We start from the raw sequence: 12501 nt of genomic DNA on the forward strand, positions 1-12501 counted from the left end.
GTCCGCCGTGCGCGCCCTCCCCGCGGTCCCCGCGGTCCCCGCAGGGCGCCGACGCGGGGCGGACTACAAGTCCCAGGAAGCCGAGGGTCCGGCGCGGGGCGGGGCCTGGCGCAATTCCCCGGGATCCGGCGCGCTGGGAAGCGCCGCGGAGGACGCAGCGGCGGCGGCGGCGGCCGGAGGGCGGCGAGCGCGCGGGCGGGCGGGGCGGAGGCGGGGCCGACGTGGGCCGGAGCCCTGCGTGCCAGGGAGGGGGCTGGCCGTGCAGTCGGCTGGCGGCACTGGGAGCGGGCTCCGCGGCTTGAACGGCGCCTGCGGCTCGGTCCCGGCTCAGCGGGCGGCGCACGGTGGGCTCGGCGCGGGGGTCCCGGAGCGCCGGGCGGCGCAGCACGCAGCGCGCGGACCCACGCCGCGGCCCGGTGCCCTGAGCCGCGCGGCCACTGCCCGGGGGCCGGCCCTCGGCCCCGGCGCTCGGAGCGCGGCAGCTGCCTGGGCTTTAATGGCTGCTCGGCGGAGCAGCGTCTAGGGCTGGAAGCGGCTGCGGCGCAGGAAGGCGCCCGAGCGAGCCTCCTCCGGGGCCGGCCGCGCCCGCCGCGGCGCGCTCCATGGGGGCCCGCTGACCCGGGGCGCCGGGGCCCGCTCGCTCGCTGGCCGCGCGTCCCGGCCATGAACTGAGTCCGCGGGCCGGCCCCGCTCCTGCTCCGCCTGCTCCTTTCTTCTCGCGCCTCCTCCGCCCGCCGCCGGCGGGCCCGGCTCCCCGGGGGCTGCGGCGCCCCGGGCTCGGCGGCCCGCGGGCCCCGGGGCGCGGGGCGGCGGCGGCGGCGGGGGGCGCGCGGCTCCGGGCGCGGCGCCTGCACCATGAACTACCAGCAGCAGCTGGCCAACTCGGCTGCCATCCGGGCCGAGATCCAGCGCTTCGAGTCGGTCCATCCCAACATCTACTCCATCTACGAGCTGTTGGAGCGCGTGGAGGAGCCGGTGCTGCAGAATCAGATCCGGGAGCACGTCATCGCCATCGAAGGTGAGGGCCGGGTCGTCGCGGGGCTCGGCGCGCGCGTGTGCGTGAGTGTGTACACTCGCGCCGGGCCGTGGCACGCGGCTGCCTGGCCGAGTGAGCACTGCGGTGCGTCTTACCCTGCAAGGCCGGGCAGGAGCCCAGGGGAAGGCCGAGGGCCGGGAGCTAGCGCCGTGAGCCGTGCCAGGGAAGGTGGGCACTAGAGTCCTGTGAGACAGTGGCTGGTCGCGGTCGTGTCCTGGGTGGCCCGAGTGACATGGCCAGCCCATGCTGGGGGGCGGGGGGAGCTGGAGGGGTTGGCGCCACCGATCGCATGTTAGGTTAGCAGGTCAGCGCCCAGCGTCTTGCTGGACCTCGAAGACGTGTTTGGAGAAGTGCTGCTGCTGGGGGTGAGGTTCTCGGGCCAGCGCGTGTAGGTGGGGCAGGGCCGCCTCCCTTCTGTCTTTGCTCCATTCGGGAAGCACAGTGGAGTCAGCTCCCGCTGCAGCAGCGTGTGTCGGGGTTCACCTGCCCCTGTGCCTTCACAGAGTGTTTTCCACCGAAAGTCGGGGCCAGATGAGAAGAACCCTACGAGGAGGGTGGGGGGGTTTCTCAGCCCCAGGGTCTCACATTCACATTCCTGGAAGCCAGCCCCCTTCCTGCATGTCAGGCAAGGCTGTGACCCTGTATGAAAGAATCTGCCTGCCCTGGGCTTGTGTTCTTTCTGGATTACTGGTGGCTCTTATTACTCTCTGCTTCTCAGTTTCGGGGTTGTCTCTTTGCTTTATCTATTTGGTCCTGCGAAGATTCCCCTGGGAGACTAGGTGGGGTGTAAGCGCAGGATGTGGGGTTATACCCCAGCCACAGGCAGTCAACAAGCAGCCTTTTCCTTGTGGTGGCTGTAGCCCATTGATGGTGCAAGGCCTGCAGGAGGTTGTTCATAACATAGAACTGTCCTAACCAGAGGCCAGCAGGGACGCTGTTGAGGGAGGCCCGGCAGAGTGTGTCCCAGCGCCTGGCTGCCAGCTGTCACCCTCCGCCTCTTCATCTTCAGTGAAGAGGGCACTGGCCACAGGAGGCCTTTGCTTGGGCACCATGTAGTGTGCACTGCTGACCCCAGATTGTCTTGGTTTGACGCTTGGTTGCTTCATTGGAGAAGGTGAATGTTGTGGTGCGGATCCTCTTGGCATTTGGCAGCTCCATGGACTTGGACAGTGGCCGGGCCAGGCTGCCAACTGGCCGGCCGTATCCACAGGGGTCTTGCTAATTCCCCTAGAGCAGTGGTTCTCCACCTTCCGATGCCGCGACCCTGTAATACAGGTCCTCATGTTGTGGTGGCCCCCGACCATAAAATTGTTTTTGTTGCTACTTCATAGCTGTAATTTTGCTACTGTTATGTCTTAGGCGACCCCTGTGAAAGGGTCGTTCGACCCCCAAAGGGGTTGCGAACCACTGCCCTAGAGGCTCAGCTCAGTGCACCTGGCGGTTTAAGATGCTTCCAGATTCCTCGAGAGGCAGGCAGGGACTGGAGGGAGGCCGTGGGTCCCGTCCAGGTTGCTGATGGTCAGAGGTGTGGGGGGAGCGCTCTCCTGGAGCCCGAGCTCTGTTCTGTTGCTGGCGAAGTGAGGGGCACTGTGCCCATGTCCCTCGTCTCGGCAGCTCTCTCGCAGCATCCGCAGGAGTCTGATGAAACACTGTGAAAGTCAGTGCCGAGTATTGAGCACACCTGGCTGAGAGCACCTTGTGGCTGTGCACAGCTCTCCCGCTGAGGGTGCTTGGTGTCACCTCGTTTCCATTTCCGATGCTTGAAGCCCAGCTCTGTGTTCTCAAGCACTTCCAGCAAAACGATTGCACTTTCTAGAAAGGAGATGTGGTTTTGTTTTCCTTTTGTGTTTATCTCTCTCTCTCTCTCTCTCTCTCTCTCTCTGTGTGGTTCCCAGATGATGGTTTTTGGTAGCTTGATGTCCGCCTTCATGACGTGAGACTTCAGGCCCCTTCTTGGTTGAATCCTTGTCATTTTTAATAAAGCTCAGAATCCATGAACAAGTCCTGGTTGGGGCTTTGACGGTGGCGTTATTTTTCTGTTAGAAAAAGGCATGTCTAATTGTGTCAGAGCTGTTGTTAGTTTAATGAGGCTTAAGAATCACTCAAATATGCTTCGGTTCTTTGCATTATCATCAACAGTGATATCACCTTTCATTTGTGTAGAACTGTGGCAAAAATCCTCTTGCATTTGCGATCTCATGGTGTCCGGAGGGAATGTGGGCTAACTTGATCATCATCCGTTTGTAGGAGATGGAGATTCAGGGAGGGATATCGACCGCCTAAACATCAGACTGAGGTCATTCAAAGTGTGTGAGCCAAAGGGTCATTTGAATAGAGAGCCCAGGTCAGCAGCTTCCCACCGCCCCTCACACCGCCCCTTCTAAGGAAATGTAATGAGATGTTCTCCCACGCTGTGCCCGCCGGAAGACGTGGTTGTGATCGATGTCTGCATGCTTGATGTTTTAGAAATTGAGGAGACTGTGTCAGGGCAGCTTTTTTTTTTTTTTTAGAAGAGAACTCTGCAGAAGTAGTTCTGTGCCATTGTGCATTGTGCCGGGTCGGCTTGTCCACGGGTGCTGCGTCCGAGAGCGCTGCTGTGGGGTAGGAGACTGCAGATGCCTGTGGAGGAACCCAGTGGGGTCCCTGAGTGTGCACCCGGAGTGTCACCGTCACCCTGAGAAACTGACGCAGAGGTGCACCTGGCAGGTTGGGACGCTGTGGCGGCAAAATGTGAATCTTTTCCAATGGGGAAATGTAACCGTTTCCCACCAGGACCACACGCGCACATCACAGTCCACAGCGTAAACACTACGCGTCCCTGTCCCGCCAAACAGAGCAGGCGGCATTAGAGGCCGAGCAGCGAGCCTCCCCCCGCCTGTGTCCCCTGTGTGTGAGTCCCACTGATGAAGTTTCGTGATCGGCGTGATGCGGCCACGTTTCCTTCAGCGCCATGAGAAGCTCTGAACGTGTGGCTCCTCACGTTGGCTACTATTCCGGCGTTTGGCTGCGCCGTAACTTAAAAAGAAATGTTCCTTTCTCTGGCAGCCTCGGGAGCTTCTGCAGGGGAATGAGCAGTGGCCCGCGTCAGAAAGAAGGCTGTTGGCCTAATGCTCGTTTCAGGGGATTGGAAGTGGGTCCGGATCCGAAAGCCTCTCATGGCTGGGCTGAATTGTATCTGTTGTCGTCAAGGGGTGCGTGAGAACCCCCAAATAACAGTGGGTTCGTGATCCTGCGTGTAGGCACGGGCGATGGGATTCTGTCCTCAGCCTTGTTTGAAAACATCACCTTGTCCCCTGCCCCCCCAAACTTGTTTTTTCATATCTTTATTTCAGACTTTGAGAGCTTTGCACCCCCACGTGGGTCTGGGTCTCTGGGGTTAGAGGAAGCACCTGCCAATGGTTTTCAGATTTATCTGGTCGGATTTCGGGGGTGTCCCACGGGGGTGGCGCGTGCTGGGAAGTGTAGCCTCGTCACTCAGGTGTTCGCGGGGCCCAGAAAAGAGCCTGGGAGCGGCCCGTGTCCAGTGTGAGCCGCTTGGCCAGGTTTCCTCCCTCCGGTCCTTTCGGAAGCCCCCCGGGGTTGATGGGGGTGAGGTAAGGGAGTCGCTGCCTGCTTTGTCACATAAAGCTCGTTCTTTTCGCGGTGACGTCTCTGGTGGCAGTTGTCCGTTCTAACTCAGCCAGCGCGGAACGGTGATGCTGGTGATCGTCCACTCGCTCGCCCTGCCAGGGCCATGCTCGGACCCCAGCCAGCTTTCCGGGCAGCAGGTCAGCGGGGACCGGGCCTCCCCCAGGCCCGCCGGTGCTCTGTGTGGCGTCCTCTGAGGTGACAGAAAGGCCCCGTCTGCTCTGCCCTGGGCGGGAGAGCGCTCCCTGGTGAGGGGGCTTCCGCGGGGGGGGGCTCCGGGGGGGGGCCCTGCTCCTGATCCCACAGTACGGCATCTCTGTTCAACCTCTGTGCCCAGTGTGATGTCATTTCGTCCTGTGGCAGTTCCGTGACTTGGGGCACCCGAGGCCCAGACAGTGTAGCTGACGTACCGGACAGGCGGGCTGGGCGGAGGGACCTCAGCGCGGGCTCCCGTCCGAGACAGGAACGGAGCTGCCGGCAGACCACCCAGCCAGGCGTCCCGTGCGCCCCTCGCCGAGGGTGGGGGGGGCTTCCGCAAGCAGAAGTGTCACGCTCTCTGTCAGGTCGCTGCCACGCAACACCTGGGCGAGGGCATGCCCTCCTGTGGAGCCGGAGTTCACGTGTTTGGGGCAGGGGTGTGTGTCAGGCGACGCCTTCCTGCCTTGGGCGCCGTAATTGTTCTTGGCCGCTATGGGCTGTGTTCGTAACATTTCGAGTTTAATCAAACGGTGCAGGTTTGGGGCCTTTTAATTGTGGGTATAAATGTCACAGTTTCCTCCTTAAAAATAATCTCCCGTGGTGATTCATCGCTGCTTCCAGGTTAAATCTCATGCCTACGGGCAGTGCCCGGCCCCGTCACATCCCGGTGTCCCCTGCAGCCTGGCTGATGTCGCTGTCTTCCCTGCCTCTCCCGGTCGCAGGGAAGCCCACCCGCCGGTGCCCCAGCTCCCCGCTCATGTTCTCGGCACTGCAGCCTGGGGACTGGGAGCTCTCTGAGGGCAGGAATCGGTGGCGTTCCTTTTCTGTGTCCTCGGTGATTCGGTGTGCCGTGTCTGGACCGTGGAGCTGCCCAGGAATTGTTGGTGGACGGGCTGGCTTGCCAGAGGGCTGACGTTTTAGCTGGAGTCTGGTCCTTTTGCTCTTCGTCGGGATAAACAGTGTTTGTCCGATGGCCGGAGTGAGGGCATTTGGAGCATCGCAGAGCACGGACGTTCGCCCCACGCACCTTTGGGGTCCGGCGGGTCAGCTTGGGTGGGAACGAGGTTTTCTTCAGTGCATGTAGGGGAAGAAAAAGGTCCGGTGCAGAGCCCTGGCCACAGGTTGGTGTTTCTGTGTGTTGGTGTGAGTGAGTTTTAGACATAGGGCCGGTGTCATCCTGAGGGACAGACGAGGGACAGACCAGGCGGCTGACCGGATGTGGTCTCTCCAGCGGGACACCGGGAGCCGTGGTTCTCCAAGCTGAGCGTGCAGTCGCATCACAGGGGGAGGGGGTGAGCAGGTCGCTGCCCCCACCGCAGAGTTTCCAGTTCTGTGGGTCCGAAAGGACCGAGCATGTGCTGTGCTGCGGGCCGGGACGCACGTGGGGAGGCATTACTGTGGATGGCAGGAGCCCCAGGGCCAGCTCTCCAGCGCTCCCAGGCGGTCTTCCGCCCACCCGTCCTGCCGCTTCCTGGTGAGCCCCAGAGCCCTGGGACTTGCTCAGGCTCACAGCTTAAATGAGTGGACGAGGGATTTCAACCCAGGTCCCAGTGAGTTCAAATCGGTGTCCACCCTGGGAGGGAGGTGGTCAGGTGGGCGATGGACATTGTCAAGGGAATCCGGTGGGAGGTGGGGGGACCAGCTAGTGTCCCGTTTCCTTCTCACTCCCAGTCTGTGGTTCCCTGGCCTTCCCGCCGTGTCTTGAGAGATTGTGGGTTCTTAGCGGCATCTCCTGCTGCATTCATGCCGTGCGTTTTCGCTCCTGCTGTTTCAGAGCTGAAAGAACCTCTCTGTGGAAAGGGGGAGCTATATGTTATTAGCATCTTAAAAGGGCTGTCGGGGAGCCCGGAGGAAGTGAGTCAGAAGGGAGGCGCAGGGCAGCAGCTGTGGGAACCTGGGAACCAGAACCTGCGGCCGTGTTACTGCCACCCTGTTTCTTGTCCAAACCAGACTTTTATTTTGCTAAGACCAAAATCCCTTATTCTGCATCCTCCTAGTTTCCCGAGTCCCCCGCAGGTGTTTATAGTTTGTCAGTCTGGCTCCGGCTTGTTTTAACTACTGATTTGGTCGTGTCTCGTGTTTCTTAACATTCAAACCAACCCGGGCCCCCACCCCACCCCACCCCCTCCCCAGCATCCCAGATCCTGTGAGTCTTCCCCTTAAGTGATTGAGTTTGGCAAAGCGGATCAGGCTTAGTTATTTTTAAAATCCAGGGTTCGGAGTTCTGATCCGGTGCTTAGCTGCATAATTCCTTCCCTTTGTTAAGTACCTTTCTTCGAGAAGCAAAATGCAGTCCACAGATGTCTGTCCCTAATCTCTGCAGCATCTGTTATTTTCGTCCGGGGTATGAGTGTGAGGCCTTGTGTGCTGCCGTGAGCCCGGCCTTCCGGGAGCGCAGAGGGGCCGAGGGATTTGCGGTGCCTGTTTTATAGCGCGGGGAGCCTGCACACAGGGCTCTGTGTGGAGCGACTTCCCACACGACCATCCAGGGGCAGGGCCGGCTGGCACTGTCGTTTGGGTCCAGTCCCTCTGCCTCCCTGTGCTGCTCCCTCACAGCTGACCAGGGCCAGAGGGGGGGTCTTGGTTGCATCTGGGGGCTGGGGAGGGAAGGAGGTCAGATACCACCCCCACCAGAAGAGGTTGTTAATGGACCCTTTGAATAACCAGCCAAATAGCTTGTCTGTGTTCGAGGTCGGGAGATTTTTTCCATAAAGAGCAGACTAAATATAGGCTCGAGGGTGGGGCCCAGGGCCCAGGAGAGGGCTGTCATCACCCCAATATTGTTTCTTCCATGGGTCATCAGAACTCGCCACCGGCCCGGAGCAGATGCCACCACGCTGTCAGGGAACAGATTGGCGGCGGTGAGCCTTTTGCAGGTTTCACGCTCCTCCTGCCGCTCGGTGGCGATGGTCTTTTCTGGGCTGCGGAGTTGGAGTGTTTGTACATGTTTCTACACAAGCAGCCGTCTCATCTTTAGAGCTGCTCATGCCGTCTGGTTGTCATTAGCTTCATGGTTAGAAGCTGTCTCTCTTTTTTTCAAGGGTGGGAAAGACTTTTCATGGTTCTGGGAGAAGAATTCCAAATAATTCCTGGCCGTGTTCACAAACGATTTATGTTTGGTCTTAGAAATGTCAACATCGAAGAGACGCTTGCAAACAGAACCATGTTGATTTCAGCTTAGGACTCGGCCTTGCAGAAGCTACTGTTCCCGTATCCTCAGACAATAGTCCTGAAGGGAGAACAGTATCTTTAGGAAGTGAAGTAAGTTTCAGTTCGATGAGTTTTAGTTGATACAGACATACTAACTGTGTTGAGGGCACTTGAAAGAGTTAGCATTTTTCGTTTTCTCTTTCTTTTTCTTTTGTTTTGTTTTGTTTTGTTTTTATCCTCACCCGAGGACATTTTTTCCATTTTTTGTTCAGATAGAGCGGGAAGGAGAGAGAGGAAGGGAGAGAGAGTGAGAAACATCGACGTGAAGGGACACATCGAGTGGCCGCCACCCGCACAGCCAACCAGGGCCGGGGACAAACTGCAACCGAAGTACGTGCCCTTAGCGGGAACCGAACCCGGGTCTCTCCGGACCGCAGGCCAACGCTCCAACCGCTGAGCCAAACCGGCCAGGGCTCTTTCTTTTTCTTAATGAATGCCTACACCAGGATCTGCCTTAGTTTTCTGAAAGAGGTTTTGCCTCTTACACGGTCTCTGTGTCAGCAGGTGGCCCTCAGCAGATTTGGTGTTCCAAATTAGATAACTCTCTGGCTTTCGCGAGGCAGGGGAGCTGACTCCCTGACCTTCTGCTGTCTGTGTTTCCTCTTGTCCTTTTCTGCGAGGGAAAATGGGTACACTTCCGAAAGTCTGTTTGTCCCCCTTGGTGGTTGTCAAAGGTCTGTGGTGGGTGCTGCTGCGGGTGGTGATTGGGTCTCCTCGTGTTCTGACACCGCTGCTGGGAGTACAGGCTGGCCAGCCTGCTTTCTGTCTGCCTTTCTTTCCAACAGACAAACACACCAAACGAGGGCATTGTTTCAGTGTCAGCTCCCCGCCTGGGTCTCTGATGCCCCACGCAGTCTAGTTTGGAGTTTGGGGATGGCGAGATGGAGACCACGCCAGGCTTCCTCATTGTTTTGAACTCGTTGTTGACATGTGTCTTAAACACACCAGGCAAGGACGTCTCCACAGACTGACCCCTGTGTGTGACCGGCATCCAGATCAAGAACCAGAAGGTGGCCAGGGGGACCCAGCCACACTTCGTGTTTGTTTATCCATCTGTTCTGCTGTTCAGGGCATCTGGGCCTTTTTCCTATTTTGGGCTGGTATGAAGAGTGTGGCTGTACACATTCTCAGACCTGCCTTTTGGTGCCCACAAGTCCCCCTTCCTGTCGGGTGTCGGCTGGGGCCTCTTACCTTGTCTCCCCGGCCGGATACAATGGTCCTGAAACTGCCTTTGGCTGGTGGCCCGTGTGGAGGGCCTTGCACTGCTGTTCGGGTCCAGCCTGTGACCCCCAGGACACGATTTAGCTGCTGCCTTGGTCCTTGGATTCCCATTGTTTGTTAATAAGCACACATTTAAGTGGCCAGTACATTTCCAGCACCGTCTTAGATGTTAGGCTTTTAAGATTTTGGTTTTTCTACAGACTGTTATTTCCTTGTTACTGGAATCATTACAGCCCCCCAAGTGGAACTGCGTGAGCGAATCCTTCACTAGGAAGCACTTCCCTTCGAGAGCGGGGTGGGGGGCCCCCTCGGCTGCGCAGGACCGGCCCCTGCGCGCCCCTCGCTGCGGCACAGCTCTGCACTCAGCCGGGCCCTCTTCTGGCTGAGCCCAGACTGTCCGAGTGCGTCTCACCACAGTGGTCCTGGGGTTGAGGAACCTTTGGATCCGTGTGGGTATTTGAACGGAAGTTCATTTGCTACTTTTGCTCTACACGGCTCTGTGGTCTTACTAGCTACATGTTGGTGCTATTGGGTTTTTGTTGTTTGTAGCAATTATGCAAAGACACGAAAGAAAAAAACAAGCTAAGTGTTGCCAGCTCTGTGCTGCTCTCAAGAGGCCACTTTCTTTGTCCCGTCTGCCCATCCTGGGAACGTGCCCCCGGCCCCACCAAGGCCATGCTCACCACCGAGGCCAAACCTATAACAGGCCACACCGGGGAACTTATGAGAACCCCAGGACAGATGGGCACGGATGAGGGGTGTGTGCCTGTGCGAACCTCCCCAGCTGCTTTACGAACGCAGATGTTTATTCTGAGGGCTGGGAGTGGGGGGCCCGTGTTTATCTTCACTTTGTTTGGTATGGGAAGTGGCCAAGGTGAGAATCAATAGGCGCGATGTTATCAGGCACCTACCCTGGGCAGATGTGTGGGCGCCAGGCTTTTCCCCAGCCTGCACCTCCGGCCCCGGAGGCCACGGCAGTCCAGATGACCGGGCAGCTTGGGGCGGACGAGGCCGGGAGGGAATGGGGTTAACGGAACGGGCGCCGGGCAGGAATCAGGCAGCAGAGGGCTTTCCAGGCCCCTGGGTAACGGGGGGGAGTGGAACCCCCATCTCTCGTCTGCAGAGGGCTGGGGAGAGGATGGGGCGGAACGGCGGGGCGAGCCCCGGGAGCCCCGGAGAGCAGGCTGGAGCGCTTTTGCGGGGCAGCAGGCAGCTGCTGGCCGTGGACTTCCGCTGGGCGAGGAGGGCGTGGTGGCCTCGGTGGTTGCCATGCAGGGCAGGAGTGGCGGTGGGGGAGTGTGGGCCGTGGTCGTGGGCAGTGGCAGTTCAGACCAGAGCTCCTGTAAGGGACGGCGGGGGCCTGGCAGGGGCGTGGGGAAGCAGAGACGGGCCCCCAAAAGATGTGCATAGAGGTGCGGGCCCGAGGCTGCCCGTGGGTCTCGGGTGGAGGGAGCAGGGGTGGGGACTGAGATATGATGGAAACACAAGAGTAGGGGGTACTTGGGGGGCTTCCATCCCCAGATGCCCCCAGGTCTGGGTGGGAGGGAGGTGCTCAGTCTCACTGGGCAGATACCTCGGACTGTAGAGGGGCCCTGTCCCTGCCAGATGAGCTTGATGTGTAGGTTTAGAAGTCACTCCTGTGACACGGGCCGAGAGGCAGGCCTCGGGGACGCATTGCAGCCTCTTTCTCTTCTGCAGACTCTTTTTTAAAAAGCATTTTTTATTGATTTTTTTAGAGAGAGGAAGGGAGAGAGAGACAGAGATACCCGTGTAAGAGAGATGCATCGATAGGCTGCCTCCTGCGTGCCCCGCACTGGGGATCGAGCCCGAAACCTGGGCATGTGCCCTGACCGGGAATCGAACTGGCACCTCTCGGTCCATGGGCCGACGCTCCATCCGCTGAGCCACACCGGCCGGGCATCCTCTGCAGCTTCTCTAGCAGGTGTCTGTGGTGTACGTCCACCTCCGGAGCTGGCTGGTGCGCACCTCTCTTCCAGGAGTCGATCAGTCCTGACGGGTCCGTCGTATCTGCGCATCTGTCTAAGTCTAAACCGTAGCTGTTCCCCGTCTGTCTGCCTGGTGGTGTGTGCGTTTCTCACTCAGTGGGTTTAATCCGTGGGCTGGTGGAGCCGGGTGCTGGACGTGGGGGGTGAGCAGGCCACGTGCCGTGCAGGGACAGGGCGGGGCATAGTGCGGGCGTGCGTGGGGGGCCAGGGCAGCGGAGGCTGTGCCGTGAGAAGGCCCAGGGGCTCTGGGAGGAAGTCCTGTTTGGGCCTGAGACCAGAGCTGATGACATCGGGGCACCACTGGCTTTGTTCTCGGGAGGCCTCGGACACTCTCATCTCTGCCAAAGAAACCCCTCTGTTCTTCACCCCAAAAAGCTCGTTTCCACTAAGACATTTCGCTTTACCCAGGTATCAGTCCGTGCTTGCCTGTCTGGTCACCTTATGCGGGGGAATAAAACAATGGTGTGTATCTCTTTCTGCCCACAGCCTAAATCCAGAGCCCCCCCCCCAACTCCCGCAGCCCCAGCGGCTTGCTTTCCCCAAACTCCCAGCTCAGCAGGGCAGTCTCGAGAGGGGCCTGGTCTGGGCTTCTCTCTGGAGGCTCCGAGGCCTCCTTCCCGGGTGCGAGCTGGTCCCGGCTGGAGGGCGGGGCTGCTGTTCCTGACTGGGGTTCGGAATTCCTCAGCGAGGGGGCCTGTGCTTCTCCTAGAATCCCTGCCCCTTCTGGACGAGGGTGAAGCAGCACCCAGACGGCTCCCTTTGTAGGGAGCCTGCTCCGAGATCAGAGGCCCCCGCGGTCTGCGGGGGAGACCGGGCTCCGCTCTGCACGTCGGTGGGAGCAGTGGGGTGTTTGTGTCTATTGGGGCACACGCAGTAAGAGCGACTGCTCCCCTGAGTCAGCGGGGCCCTCCCCACCGGTGGCCCTGGGGTCCTTGCTGGGTCTGCCCAGGGAAAGGGTACCCCACAGTCTGGGGTCTGGGACAAGATGTTTTGCTTCTAAAAGATGAAATTTGATTACAACTCGAGAAGGATCTGTTTTCCCAACATTGTGTGGCAGAGTTTTCAAACAGAGGCGTGGCGAGAATGTTGAGAGTGAACTCTCGTATACCCATTGCCCTGACTCTCCACCTGTTAAACCCCTCTGTCCACCCGGAAGATAATTTAGCCAGCGCTTTCTGTAGAATGCAGTTTCCCAAGGCCGGG

The 12501-nt window shown here is 59.3% G+C and overlaps 1 protein-coding gene across 6 annotated transcripts in view; it reads left to right on the plus strand.

Moving 5' to 3' along the window:
• The first annotated feature begins 228 nt into the window (after positions 1-228).
• AGAP1 (ArfGAP with GTPase domain, ankyrin repeat and PH domain 1) overlaps positions 229-12501 on the plus strand; it is a 479358-nt gene continuing 467085 nt past the window's right edge. For 4 of the 6 annotated variants that reach the window (XM_036254517.1, XM_036254518.1, XM_036254519.1 and 1 more), the window contains exon 1: positions 856-1018. In XM_036254517.1, the coding sequence (XP_036110410.1) occupies positions 856-1018 (163 nt within the window). Of the gene's footprint in view, positions 1019-12501 lie in introns of all 6 variants that reach the window. The other 2 variants (XM_036254522.1, XM_036254521.1) reach the window with 2 other exon arrangements.

This window comes from Molossus molossus, unplaced genomic scaffold, assembly GCF_014108415.1.
Source record: "Molossus molossus isolate mMolMol1 unplaced genomic scaffold, mMolMol1.p scaffold_m16_p_11, whole genome shotgun sequence".
Classification (NCBI taxonomy): domain Eukaryota; kingdom Metazoa; phylum Chordata; class Mammalia; order Chiroptera; family Molossidae; genus Molossus; species Molossus molossus.